The sequence below is a fragment of the Ixodes scapularis genome, unplaced genomic scaffold (genome assembly GCF_016920785.2).
Source record: "Ixodes scapularis isolate PalLabHiFi unplaced genomic scaffold, ASM1692078v2 PGA_scaffold11__112_contigs__length_91849675, whole genome shotgun sequence".
Classification (NCBI taxonomy): Eukaryota; Metazoa; Arthropoda; class Arachnida; order Ixodida; family Ixodidae; genus Ixodes; species Ixodes scapularis.
The window spans coordinates 86,436,687-86,450,157 of NW_024609837.1; the positions used below are offsets into that span (position 1 = coordinate 86,436,687).

The 13,471-nt window shown below is 43.0% G+C and overlaps 1 protein-coding gene across 50 annotated transcripts in view; it reads left to right on the forward strand.

Annotated features, from left to right (window-relative positions):
* The window catches only part of LOC8035274, a 306,866-nt gene extending 293,629 nt beyond the window's left edge, over positions 1-13,237 (forward strand). For all 50 annotated transcript variants that reach the window (XM_040211414.3, XM_040211438.3, XM_040211445.3 and 47 more), the window contains 2 exons: positions 5,420-5,547; positions 8,785-13,237. In XM_040211414.3, coding sequence (XP_040067348.1) covers positions 5,420-5,547; positions 8,785-9,000 — 344 coding nt within the window. In that variant the 3' untranslated portion in view covers positions 9,001-13,237. The remainder of the gene's footprint in view (positions 1-5,419; positions 5,548-8,784) is intronic.
* Positions 13,238-13,471: the final 234 nt, after the last annotated feature.

Below are 13,471 nucleotides of genomic sequence, written 5' to 3' on the forward strand. Positions count from 1 at the left end.
GCAATAAAAGGCTGCAAGCTGTATTTTTCTTTTAAAATAACCAATATGAAGGAAAAAAAACAGTGTTTACGCCCTTTTATGCAACCCACCATTGGATCGAAGTTTTGCTTTGTGCCTACGCATATTTTTCTCCACCACTTTTCTTCTTCCAGTAACTTTCGGTTCTATAAACGGGCATTGGAACTTGCAAATATCCGAATAGGCCGCGCGCGAAGTCCTGCGCGCTCTTGCTTTTTCATTTGACACGGATGAGAGTGAGAGGATAGCGCAGTTGCCCACCTTGGAGAGCAACTGCGCGAGGCGTCGTCTTTTTCATCTGTTACAAGCGCTTGTACCTTAAGTTTCCAACATTCCTTTCAAAACCGAAAAAAAAAAAAAAAGGTTTGTTGACGAGACGTTTTACTGTGGTGCTGTCGACGAAACGTCGCACTGTCGACGAAACGTGTGTCCATGAAACGTGTGTCCACGAAACGTAATTTCACGAAACGAGTTTTGACGAAATGATAGGGACCCGTCACACACCCATATTTAGCGTGCATGTGCTGCTCATCGTTTTTCTACCATTTCACTGTTTACCTTGTGACTCGCTTTTGTGTAGAGTTTTTTCTATCTGCACGTGCTTTCTACGAGTGTCCGATGGATGTTTGGTTGTAGTAAACCGTGCTTCCCTGTTGATGCTCTCGAATCACCGCTTTAAGAAGTTCCGCTTTGACACCAGTTTGTATAAGCTTGAAGTACCTGGTGCCCACCTAACTTTGCAGCAAGCCTGCATTTCCTGTCCTCATGTATGCGCATGAAACTCACATTTGCCTTTTCCATTTAATTTCTTTCTTTTACATTTTATCTCGGTGCCGTATCGGCGCTGATGATTCATTGGAACCAGGATGGAAAAAAATAACGATTAAAAAAGAAAGATCAGATTTATGTAATTTAAATTGATGATAAGCTGCTCTAACGTTTTCTGCTCCTAATCTGGTCCAAACTGTAGACTTTTGTGCTTCAAAGTTGCTCCAAGATGCATAAACTGCTGCTCCAAAACGAGAATTTTGTGCTCCTAAGTGGCTCCAAATTCCAGATTTTTCTGCTTCAAAAATTGCTCCAAAATCTGTTTGACTTGTCTCAGCCCTGAGATAATATTCGGTACCCAAAACTTAGTTATGTGTCTGTGTTCTAACAAAGGTGAGTGCAATGTGGCGACTGAATGGTCTCGAAGACAAGTATCAATGAACTGGCCTTTTCGACGAATTACCTTTCGGCGAGTCAACCTACTATCGATTGGCCTATCCGATCAATTGCCCATCGACAAATATTGTTCTTGGTTTATTTGTCATCATTTTTGACGAGCGTGGGGTGGGGTTTGTCAAATCGACATCTGCCGGCATTTTGCTCACGCCTCCAGCACCACTATGCACTGACGCCGTCGAGTTGGCATGGTCCGGACATTTCATCGAATGCCGTTTTATTGAATACCGTTTCATAGAGGCCGTTTTATCGAACGCCATTTCATCGAAGCCGTTTGATCGAACACTGCCTAGCTAAGCAATGGGAATCTCGGATCTAGTGTCTCTTAAAACCGGAAGAATAGGAGACTTATCTTTTCCTACAGAGAGGGAAACTAATAATAAGAAACCTTATTTTCTCCGCTACCCCCTTTTTTTTTATAGTAACTGATGACTTGTGCTGCTTATGCAGCCAATAATAAACAGGAACACTGCCTTGACATTTTATGGAACCTGTGATCATAGGGTACATTGACGAAGGTACGTCCCTTCAAGGTTGTATCCATGTTCTGGAAGAGACGCGTATTCTGTTTCAAGCACAAAGTCGTCCTTGAAGCAATGACATGTATCCATGTCGCATGAAACAGAAAAAAATGTGTGTCTTTCTTTGTTGATTGTCATCGGCAGCACCGTGGACTTACCATCTTTTCAACCTTTGTTCTTAGAAAGAAAGCTGCTCTCCTAGGATAGAATGAAAACTGCAGCAGATATATAAATAAAAAAGGCGCAGAGAAGGATAGTTATAGCCCTTTCCGAATCTACCTTTTATGCGTGAGCAAATAGAAAACAAAATATGGTGGAGTACAGCAGTTTATCTTGCTTGCAAACAAAAAACACTCATTATTACTCACTCAACTTTTGTTATGTTCTACGATTCAGCAACCAAACTTTTGGTGAAATAGTAACGAGGGTAGTAATTTTATTTCTGACGATTGGACAGCAGCGTGGAAACAACTCAGAAAAGAGAGTAAATATTCTAAAACGCAGTATAATGCTCCAAAATTCGGTGAAGCGAAATTCAATGAAGCGGCATCAAGCGGGTTTCGATGAAAGGTTCACTTTATTCAATGAAACGGTGTTTGATGAAATGTCCAGTACACAAAATTAATACCTATGAACAAGTCTGTAGGTGCTAAATAGCTCTATGCGAGCATGATTTCTTTTCAGAGGGGCCTCTCGGTGCTTCTTTTAATTATGCATACATCAGGGTCAAAGCGTTTTGCAGCTTATGAGCAAAGACCGACCAACCCCTCTTGTCCAATTGTCCGTGTATGGGAGAGGAGAATGTCATTGTGTCAAAGACAAGTTCCCATGTGCAAGCGTTGCTAAAAAGAGTGACAAATATCGATGTATTAGTATACTTTGTTTCTCACCTGGTCAGAGCACAAGCAAAGGCTAGATGTCACGGAAACATGTACAAAAAGACAAAAACCGCTTTCTTGCGGCGCAATTGGTGCTTTGTATTATATTACTGGGCGTAAACGCCCAAAGATAGTGAACGCCATGGCGTTGAGCTGTTGTTGGTGATGCTTGATCGGCACAATTTGTCGGCCGAGCTCCAACTCAGAGTTAAATGAGGCAGGGCAGTTCTGTGGTTTTACTTGTTGTGTATTATGCTTTCTTTCTTTTTTGCACGAAATGTTGTGGCTCAGAAGAGCTTGTCATCGTCGTTTGATGAAACTCCGTTTTATTGATTGACTTTTCATCAAATAGTGGACGTTTCCTCGAACGCCATTTCATTGAACGCCAAGTCGTCAAATCGCTTGACAATGCTTCATCGAATTTTGTTTCTGCCATCAAGTGAATGTGAATATAATAACTACGCTCGTCGTTTCTCTGCAAATAACAGTATCCTTTTGCGAAAATTATGTGTTTTAGTTTCAGCCAACGTAGCCAAATAGTGAAAAACATATTTTTTTGTTTTACTAATACAAATACTGGTCTCAACATTTATACTGACCAAGCCAACATTTTCAGCTATGATTTGAGATTGTGTTGTGTTTATCCCACGCTTATTTGTTTATTTTTTGTTTCTCCCGTTTCTGGCCTTTTTAGTATAAGCTTTCACCAGCTCACTTGCACATCAGCTCTACAAGTTTGTGAATTAAGATGACACTATAGTTTGGGAATTTTATGCCAATATTTATTGCCATTTGGTGGGCCACGTACGAATTTTAAAATACATCCTTTCATACAGATAATTGATTAGTAAATCGAATGGCGATTGGGACAAATTTACTACGATTGGAAGAATGAGTTGGCAAATCACACGGCAATTAGAAACATTCAACCATTCTTGTTTTCCGATTGGTCGCGTTCAATAGCAGTTCCCTCAGCCCTGAACCAAGTAGCTCGAGTCAGAATTCCCGGAGTCTCTAATGAATGGAAAAAAAAGTGTGACGCTTCAACTAATTCCCGCCCAGTCTCCGCTCTCTCCTTTGTGGCAGGCGGCTCCTAAATAAACTGGAAGCAGACGACTTGATGTATTTTTATACATACACCCATGACATCGGCCGCGATCGGCAATTGAGGTTTTATTGGTCGACGCAAGCATCGCGGACGTCTCGTATTTCGATACTCTGATTTAGCTACACAAACAAAATATCGACATCATCTTCACTATGTTCACCACTGACAAGACGGGGCAATCGTGAATGATCTATGAGTTTCTGTGCAACGCCGACCAACACAAGGCACCAGATCAACGTTTAACTAGCGTTTCTTGACAAGTGCCATCAGGAAAGATCTGGCTTGTCGCATTTAGTTAACGTCACTCCGAATATTGTTTGTGCCCCGCACTCCACTGAGGAAGATGATGAATGAGACAGTCCAGCTGGAATCCAGCTGGGCAGTCTCATTTCCAGCTGGGACCAGTTTCATAATCCAGCTGGCAGCGGACTGATTCTCGCCTGGGCTTGTTACCTCGACTTGGCGGCAGTTCAAGAGTTACAAACATTGGCATTCGTCCAGTAGCAGATATCAAATAGCATCACTCATATCAAATAGGACACTATTTGAATGCTATTTGAAAATTCAAATGATAGCAGAACACCGTCGTGTGACAACTCCAGTAGTGTTTCTTCTTTAAAAAGTCAACTTGGACTTCCCCCCCCCCCCTTAAGACGGACACTAACACCCCCCAAAAGATTTTTTTTTAATTTTTTGCCAGGCAATTTATTATGGTGTCGAAAGACCACCCAATCGGTATTTTGCTGCAGCGTCACATATATTTTTAGTAAAGTAAAAAAATGCAACTGCTCGAAACCGAAATCGGACCGAGCAGAAAGAAGAAATATAGTGGAGGAGTGAGTTTCCAAAAATCACATGGCTGTGCAACTTTTTTTTTCAATCAACTTAGGTATTTGCAACTTTTTAGAAGCCACAAAAAATGGGTATACTTTTTTTTTATTATTTTTAATATTGAGTGTGTGTCTTCGATGACCCACGGCTTTGATTATATTTGGTGGTTGTGTCTAAACCATAGAAAACGGCACTTGACCTCGGAGAAGAGAGTGAGTGCAACTCAAAACGGCCAGTTCTCCATCGGTGAATTTTTGGGCAGAAAGAAAACTAATTTCGAGCTGCAAATTGTGTTCTGGGTAGTTAGGCTCTCATATGTCATGTATAAATAAAAAAACATGGCGAGCATAAATACCTGTGAGTGTCCCGGCCTTTAACCCCGAGAGAAGCTTTGCCTTCTTCATAAAATTTACTACCATTGCTGAGAGCTAGAAAGTGCCCGCCTCTCACCCTTGATAGAATGTCATCCCGCCTGAATAACTCTTGTCCTATTAAATTAATCTCGAATAAAACTAGCGTGTTAAACTAATTGTTCCTGAATTTAACCAGCTGCCATCCTCTATAGGAGGTATTCACTGGACGCCATATTTGAGGGCGATGTTTAGAGCGCATGCTCAGAACGAGCTGACATGAATAGCCTGCTAAGACCGGCAACCTCGATGGTGCTAAATGCACGCTCCAAAAGGACTGCGGAAGCTTGCCGTCAGCACGCGCTCAGCAGCACCGCACACGGATATGGCCGCCAGTGAATACTCCCTGTAGTGTTTTATAATCTCCACTGGTGTATTTAAATTGAGTTCATGTATGACCTCTACCGTTTTTTTTTTTTTATTTTGTAGGAAAGCGAGCGCCTCTCACCGCCTCCCGGTGCCACCATGGTGGCCGAGCTGGCCAGAGATGGGGACCAGGTCTTGGGCACGCTCTTGAGCAAGCGACGCTGGGCGGAGGTGGCACGCCACCATCACAGGTACTTCAACGTTAACGTCTCAAGCCTCATTCATACTTGCGGAAATCTTTCTCGTCGCCGACCGAGTTAGCTTGACGGAAAAAAAAGACTACGCCGTTCGCATTCGGTCTTGCCTGCCACATCCGCGCGGCCCCAGTCTCTCATGGATACTGAAGAGGACGGCCCCCCAGCTGGTGCGGTTTTAAAAAACTGGGCTTTCTCAAGCAAGCGACGCTTCGCTGCTACGCGACATAAGACGATTGACAGCCTGCAGTGCCAAGAACATGCCCAACGTTTTCTCGGCAATACGAAAATTCAATAATAAAACAAGGAGCGAACGGGGGCAACGTGCATACGTACCGCTTGCACCACTTTTGTTCCACAGATCTTCTTTTTGGGCGCCGTGTTCGTTGTTCAGGTGCCTCTTGTCGAAGAGGGTCGAATAATTTTTTAGTCTCCACGAAAATTCCTGCCGACGTGGCAATACCGTTGTGACCCCTGCGCCATTATCACAATTTGGGAACTCCGACAACTCGAGCGACCCGGCCAGGATGGGACATCGGCAAATGCCATTTTCTCCTCGCGTTTCAATTGGCTGCAAAGGCACAACAATTTTTTTTATGCCCGGGAAAAGTCGGTTTTGGATTGTTTGCTCTCGAGGCCAAATATTACGCTGTCAACGAGCTAATTTCGCCGCCACGCGTCAAATTTTGTGCGGATTCGCCCATGTATTTGCAAGGGTGAACAATTGCCATTAGACAGAAATATGTCTGATTGGGTGGAACTATTGTAATAAAAAGGAAATACTCCAACCAAAGCCCTAGAAAAGTGGCCCAACGTTTTGAAACCTGCTTGGTTTCTTTTTCACGAGTGACTGGATCACACAGGGCAGCAGCATGGGACAGCAGCTCTCGTCTTTTACATCTATCAAGAACAATACTTTTCTACAGAGGCGGCCTGCGCCACCTGGCAAGGATGATTAACAATGTACCGCCTCTGTAGGAAAGGGTTGTTCTCGGCAGACGAAGACGACAAGAGCTGCTGCTGCCTTGTGCTGCCACCGCAGCCAATTAGTCGCCCCTGAGGAAGAAATCAAGCAGGTTTTGAAGCTTCGCATTATTAAGGCGTCCCCTTAAAGCCTTATATGTCTCATTGTTCAGTCGACCTTCAAAGCATACATATATATTTACTGTCTATAAATTGGTAATTTATAAAATGTACAATAAACTACTTTATAAATTACTTGTTTTCGTGTAAAAGTCGGTGACACTGCTCGTAAGGGGAATGTCGTCTAACTTTGCTAAAAGTTTTAAGGTTTGCTGACCAGTCGAATCTCGATGTTTGACAAAAGTTAGCGACACCTTTACTGTAAAATTACGAGCAAGCGCCCCCCCCCCCCCCCCCCCTGACACACGAGTCAAAATTACCTGCCAAGGGGGGGGGGGGGGGGGCTATTTTGAAACGGCACCAAAATTCAATATGGCAAAAACAAAATTTTCCCAGCAGAAAAAAAAAAAAAAAAAATGCAGTGCACATGGATTTAGTGTTTTATTTATCTCTGGGAACATTGACTTCATTAAGCCAAAGATTTGTCAGTGCTATGTTAGTCACTTTCAAAACCACCAAAAGACTCCTCAGAGTCAATCGCAAGAAAAAGTTTGCAGCATTCCGTGATGTTTCCTCACTGCATGCCATTGACTATTTTGACAGCCTCTTCAGAAAGAAGCCGGTTGCTAACGGCTCATCCTGCACTTCTTTCGCTCTCCAACTATTCAAAGAGCGCGTCGTCCACGTGTTCACTGAACACCGGCGCGCCATTACTTTGCTTTCGTCGTAGTTTGGCTTTCCCATAGTTTCGCTGTAGCAAATTGTCAAAATTCTTGTCCCATTTATGTATGCAGTCGAGCTTGAAGTGCTGAGATGTCTGGAGTATGTTTTTTTCGTTTTCACAATGCCATTGGACGACCTGAATTTTCTTTGCCACTGCGTAAGAATGCATAGCCGACCTGACACTGCCAAAACAAAGCGACAATGGCACGTGGCGACCAGGCTGCAAAGTAGGATTGGATTGAATTGGGTTCTTGGACTGGATTTGGCAGGCCAGTGTTGCCTGGGCGCGCGGTGCTTGGTAAGGGTGCGGAGCGGGGAGGGGGGCACTTTCCTGGAACGGCGCGGAAATATGAGGTTAGAAGTGAAGTTGGGGGGCTCTTGCTCGGGTGGGGGTGCTTGGTCGGAATTTTACGGTAGTTGTTTTACTGTTTATGATCTGGATCCGACCTCGAAAAGGCAGCATTTTCATAAACGATGTCTGCCTTCCAAAACGTTGGAAATGAAATTGTGATAAGCTCCAAATGGTTGGTGACTTTTGCATTGTCTATCTTTTTCCCTCCAATCTTTCAAATAAATTATTTGGCATATGTTTATCGGTTGTTTGTGGTGAACACCTAATACCAGTAAGTCGACTCTACCGATGTAGTTCTGTGGAACGAATTGTACAGATGTAAAAGCAATTGTGTCCTGTGCATGTTTAGTGGGGATGTGCGGACGGCGATTTTTTATTTCGAAGTGTATACGAGATGAATAATTTCTTTGCACAAATAATTTTGAATCGAATGGAATAACTTCAAGGCAAAGCGAATAGTTTGTGGCCATAAATACAGTTGAGGTAGAGAACCCTCGAGACTAGGGAACAAACAAAAAAAGGACAAACACTGGAAGGTCTGAAGGGTTCTCTGCCACGATCGCTCACCAGCTCGCCCGCACAATTACTTTTATTCCGATACAGTCAGGTCTCATTAATACGGACTCTTCCGTTGCCCAGAGCAATCATTCACACTGTAAATCATCCATAATTATGAATCAAGGTCAAGATCACCAATAATACACACATAAGACACAGTTTATTTGTGGGGACTTAGCGCAGGATTCCAGTGTGGGCTTTCGCTCTACGTCCTCTGAGCTGCAGTGTGTTAGGCCACACCGTGATACGTGATAGTACAAAAGACGGTCTGCTGTCTAAGGCGTGTTTCGTTCTTGTAAAACGGTCACAATGGCCTTACGAAACTTTCTGCAGACATGTTTGGACGTGTATAGACATGCTTAGAACACGTTTCAAGCGTGTCTGCAGACAATTCTGTCTTTACGTCTGCAGCAAACACTGTATCTTTTGCACAATGCACGATCGGTCCGACTGTGGCTCGAACGCGCTCGGCCACCGATCGCCCCGATGCAAACGTCGGGACGTGGCGCCCCTCGCAGGAACCGCTGCCCTGGGGAGGACGACGACCTGGAGGCGGTGCTGGGTGCCTACTGCTGGCACCTGATGCGCCATGCCGGCCGGGGCGTCTTCACGCTGATGCGGCCGGAGCCGGACCTTGCCCAGGTCAAGCAGCGGCTCAGGGAGCTGAGCCTCCAGCTGTCGTCCGCTCTGCGCACGCTGGACATGACGCCGCCCGCACTCTCGGTGGCTTCTGACCGCAGTGGGATGTGCGTCTTCGACCCGTTGCTCTTTCGCAAGTTGGACTGCTGAGTCGCACCGCCAAATTGGACCACTGACTCGGACCGTAGAGTAGGATTGCCGTTGAGTTGTTAAGCCAGATTGCCGAGTCGAACTGATGATTGGGATCGCTTAGTCACACTGCCGAGTTTGACCACAAAGGGGAGCCACTGGGCTGAACTGGCGAGCGAGACTGTAAGGAAGTGCTGAGCCAGTTTGCTAGACTGTTCAGTTGAACTGGCAAGTCGAGACTGTTAAGTTGTACCGCTGAGTTGGACGGTAAAGTCTGAACTGCCAGGTCATGCTGCTCATTCGGGCTGCTGGGTTGAACTGCCAAGTCGGACATAAGTGTGCAATTGCTGTTGGGCCGCTGAGCCAGATTGCCGAGCCAGACGGCATAGTTCAGTTGCTTAGTCAGGACTGCCAAGTCTTGTGGCCTAGTTGGACGCGGAGTGTTGGGACTGCTGAGTTAGGCTGCTGGGTTGGACTTCTGAGTCACAGTGATCTCTATAAGAATGTTCTTAACATGAATCAAACTAACTCTATTTTTATGGCATCCACCACTGACAGCAAGATCAGAAACATAATAGACCATATCCAAAATGTAGAGCATCATCTAGTAGCATGCCAAGAACTACTTCCGCCATCTTGGTAGCGGCGAGAAAACGAGACCAGTGGCCCGACCGGCAAAGATCAATGTAAATAAGCGACCACGCTTCGTGCGAGATGCGATGCCAACGCTGCAGATGCAGCTATGAACCTTTGATTTGTGCGTGACGTGAACAGGGTTCACAAATCTTTCTTAGTTTAACTTGTTACTTAAAACGCATGCTTTTCACAAAAACAATCGGCTACAACGAGAAGAAACATGTGGAGGTTATCATGCGGCGTGAAGCCATTTACAACTATGGAACTGGGTCCTAATCTTTTCACGAAATTGTACCAAGTTTATTTCTTAACTTTTCTTTTATGCGCATTGTAGTGTTGGTTTGCGTTTTTCTTGAAGAGCAAGCAGCTCAATGTATGCACACGAGACCCAGGCTGTTAAAGCGAGGCAAAAAGATGACAGCTCTAATAATCTATGCCCCCAACCATAATTAAAGATACATATGGTTAACAGTGAAAAACAAAAGCTGAAAGCATCACAGAGCCCTCATTTTAATGCCATAGATTCAAAAAAAGTAATTACTTTGGAAAGCTAGAAATTAACCTCGTGGCTTTGCAGCGATTTCTATACATTTCATCTGGCGTCGGTAAATGAGGTTTGTAAAACACTTCTAAAACTAAACAGGAGAGTTTGTTGATATAATATTCTTGGATATTTAAATCGCGGTCATGTAGAATAGAAAACAACAAACACGGACGAAGTGTCTGTTTGCTCAACACTTACTGAGAGCGGATTTTTCTGTCTTTTTTGTCAAACACGTCGTTTAATTACATTGAACATGCCGTTCGACTTGGGTTTATCGCAGTGGTTAAAACCTCAATCTCGGTAGCGCCGAAAACTTGCGTTGCGGATGTCGAAGGGAGCAACACGGGCGGTACCAACTTCATTTCACAATCTCTTTTTCTTTTCTCTTTTTTTTTTTCCTTGTCGCAGCCGAAGGAAAAATTTTGTTTAGTGCAAAGAAGATCCGGGGTAGTTTTGAGAAAGTCAATGCAGTTATTCTACCAAGGTTGAACAAACCTTCATTGATAGCACAACGTCCGACAACTGTGTTGAGGTCAATGCTATCTGAAACTAATCTGAGCTCTTTGCAACACCTGAAAAGTATGGCCCAGGGCACAGTTCTCTTTAGAAAAACACAACTTTCCACCAAAAAAAAAAAAAAAAATCTTTCGCCGGAAACAAGTAAAAAAAAAAGAAACAAAGCTTTAGTTGCATGTATTGGCTTGGAGCAGTCCACCACTAGACAGACTTCATACATATTCGCATAGAAAAAAGACTTCAAATCGTCCTCAGAGATGAAAGGAATGACAGCCTAGTCCTTGTTTGGTGATCGGAAGTCAGGAAACAATATTTTCCGAATCCCACTTAGGTAGTGGCAGAGCGTCCATGCTCTGGGAATGCAGAGAAACTGAAACTCAAGATACTTGACGCTACCAAGATGGCAGCATGCACAGTGCTGCCAGACCATTAAGCAGTTTCAAATATTGTCTATTATCTCATTAAAAAACACCCTGTCAGGCTTTGACAACCTGACTGTAGCCCCCATCAAAGCAACAAACGGCCTGATATGTTATCCTTTTGCTCATATATGTAATAGAATCCTTGAAATAGGCATATTTCCTCATAAAATGAAAAAAGCTAGGGTATGTGCCATAGATAAAGGAGGTGCACTAAGTAATCTAAATAACTATCGGCCAATTTCGATTCTGCCATTATTTTTAAAGGTCGCTGAAAAAGTGATAAACAGTAGGTTTTCTAAATATGTGTTTGACAAAAATTCAATGCCTTATCAGTATGGATTTCAAAAAGAAAAATCCACAAAATCGGCTGTGTCGAACATAAAGGAATAAATAATTAGTAATATGCGGTCTCACCTTTACACACTCGGTATATTTGCAGACTTTCGCAAAGAGTTCGGTTCTACGAAGCATGACATTCTTATAGGGAAATTACAACGGTATGGAGTAAGGGGAATAGCTCTTGACCTTATCAACAATTATTTATCCGATAGATTTCAATTTACTGTCCTGAATGGTTTCAGATCGCAGATTTCTCGCATACAGTACGGTGTTCCACAAGGTTCCATCCTTGGACCTTTGTTATTCCTAATATATATAAAGGTTAATGTGTCGCTTACTCCCTACATTATATTGTACGCTGATGATACTAGTTCTTTTCTGGAGATAATCTGCAAGAGCCTGAAGAAACTGGAAATAGTAGAAGAATCTGGAGTTGGGCAAGTTATTGGTACATCTTAGATTAGAAAAGCGCCAGAAAACAAGGACAACTGAAGGAATAGACGAAACGATGCGCTACTGTCAACTGAATTTTTACTACTGTCAACTGAATTTTCCGAATAAAAATTCAGTTGACAGTAGCACATTGTTTCGTCTATTCCTTCATTTGTCCTTGTTTTCTGGCGCTTTTCGAATCTGAAACTGCAAATATCTGGCTTAAAGAACTATATCTGTATGGCTGGAGTCTAATCAGCTAGAATTGAACATAAAGAAAGCAAATTATGTAATATTGAATCAAAGACGAACTGTTGCAGTATAAATTACATATTCACTTTCTAAATCGGCAATAGAGCCTATTATGGCACACAAATTTCTTGGAGTATACCTGGTTTGAGGAATTTTTAAGTTGGACAAATCATGTAAATAACCCAAGATGTAACATCTCACGTTCAATTGGAATGCGGTGCAAACTAAGGGAATTACTACCAAACTGGCTCAAACTACAACTGTACTACGCTCTTGTATATTCTCGGTTACAATATTGTCTTTTAGTGTGGGGCACAACGAAGGCAAACAATGAAAAAATATTTTTTTTTTACAAAAGAAGGCTGTAAGGATTATTGACAATTTAGGCTACATCAAACATACAGCATCCTCATTCGAAAAATACAAGTTACTACCAATGGAACATGTCCTCTCACATAAATTGGCGATCATAATTTTTGATCAGATCAAGCATGATGACACATATTTCTTTGATACTTATCTTCATAAACCTGTGGAATGCGACTTCGGGCGTACCAATTATACAAAACGTTAGAACTATGGAACTCAAAAACGAGATTACCAAATTCCTAACCTACTGAATAAACAGCCAAGCATTGTACAAATAGCACAGCAGTGTAGAAAAATCCAAACATTCAGGAAAAAAGTCGAAACATATTCCCTTCAAGCTGCGCCTACCTTAGATTATTGTAAGAGAATGTAACTTTTCTGTGTGCTTATTGCAAATATAGTGCCTTCAATATGTCTTCCTTTCATGGTGTTATGAAGTGTTGACGTGCATTGGATAATATTGTTGATAATGACGATGTTAATGTCAATTAATGCAGTTTTCTCTTGTTTTTGTTTCGTGGATTTTTCTTCACAGACGTCTATGTTTATTTTAATTTTTATGCTTAAATATTGTATCCAGTTTCTGTTGACTGCTATAAGGCTGGCTGGCTGGCGGCCATGTCAGAGGGCGTTTTGCCTTTTGCTGCAGCACCCCAGACAGATTTATGTTTGAAATAAACTGTTCTATTTTAACTCTTCCTGTGCAATCCCTTTTTAGCTACAACCCTGGCAGTGATATGTGGTTCATGCCCATAGGTTGTGGACAGGACGAGAAGGATAGGAGCATGCTTTGAGTTGTCCAGACTCCAGCCTGAGCTCATTAATGCAGCTATCATTACCTAAGGCGGGGACTGGACTGCTAAACAGTCCTGCTGCCATTGTTATCCCATCGATGACATAGTGGTACAAACTTCTACAGGGCAAGGA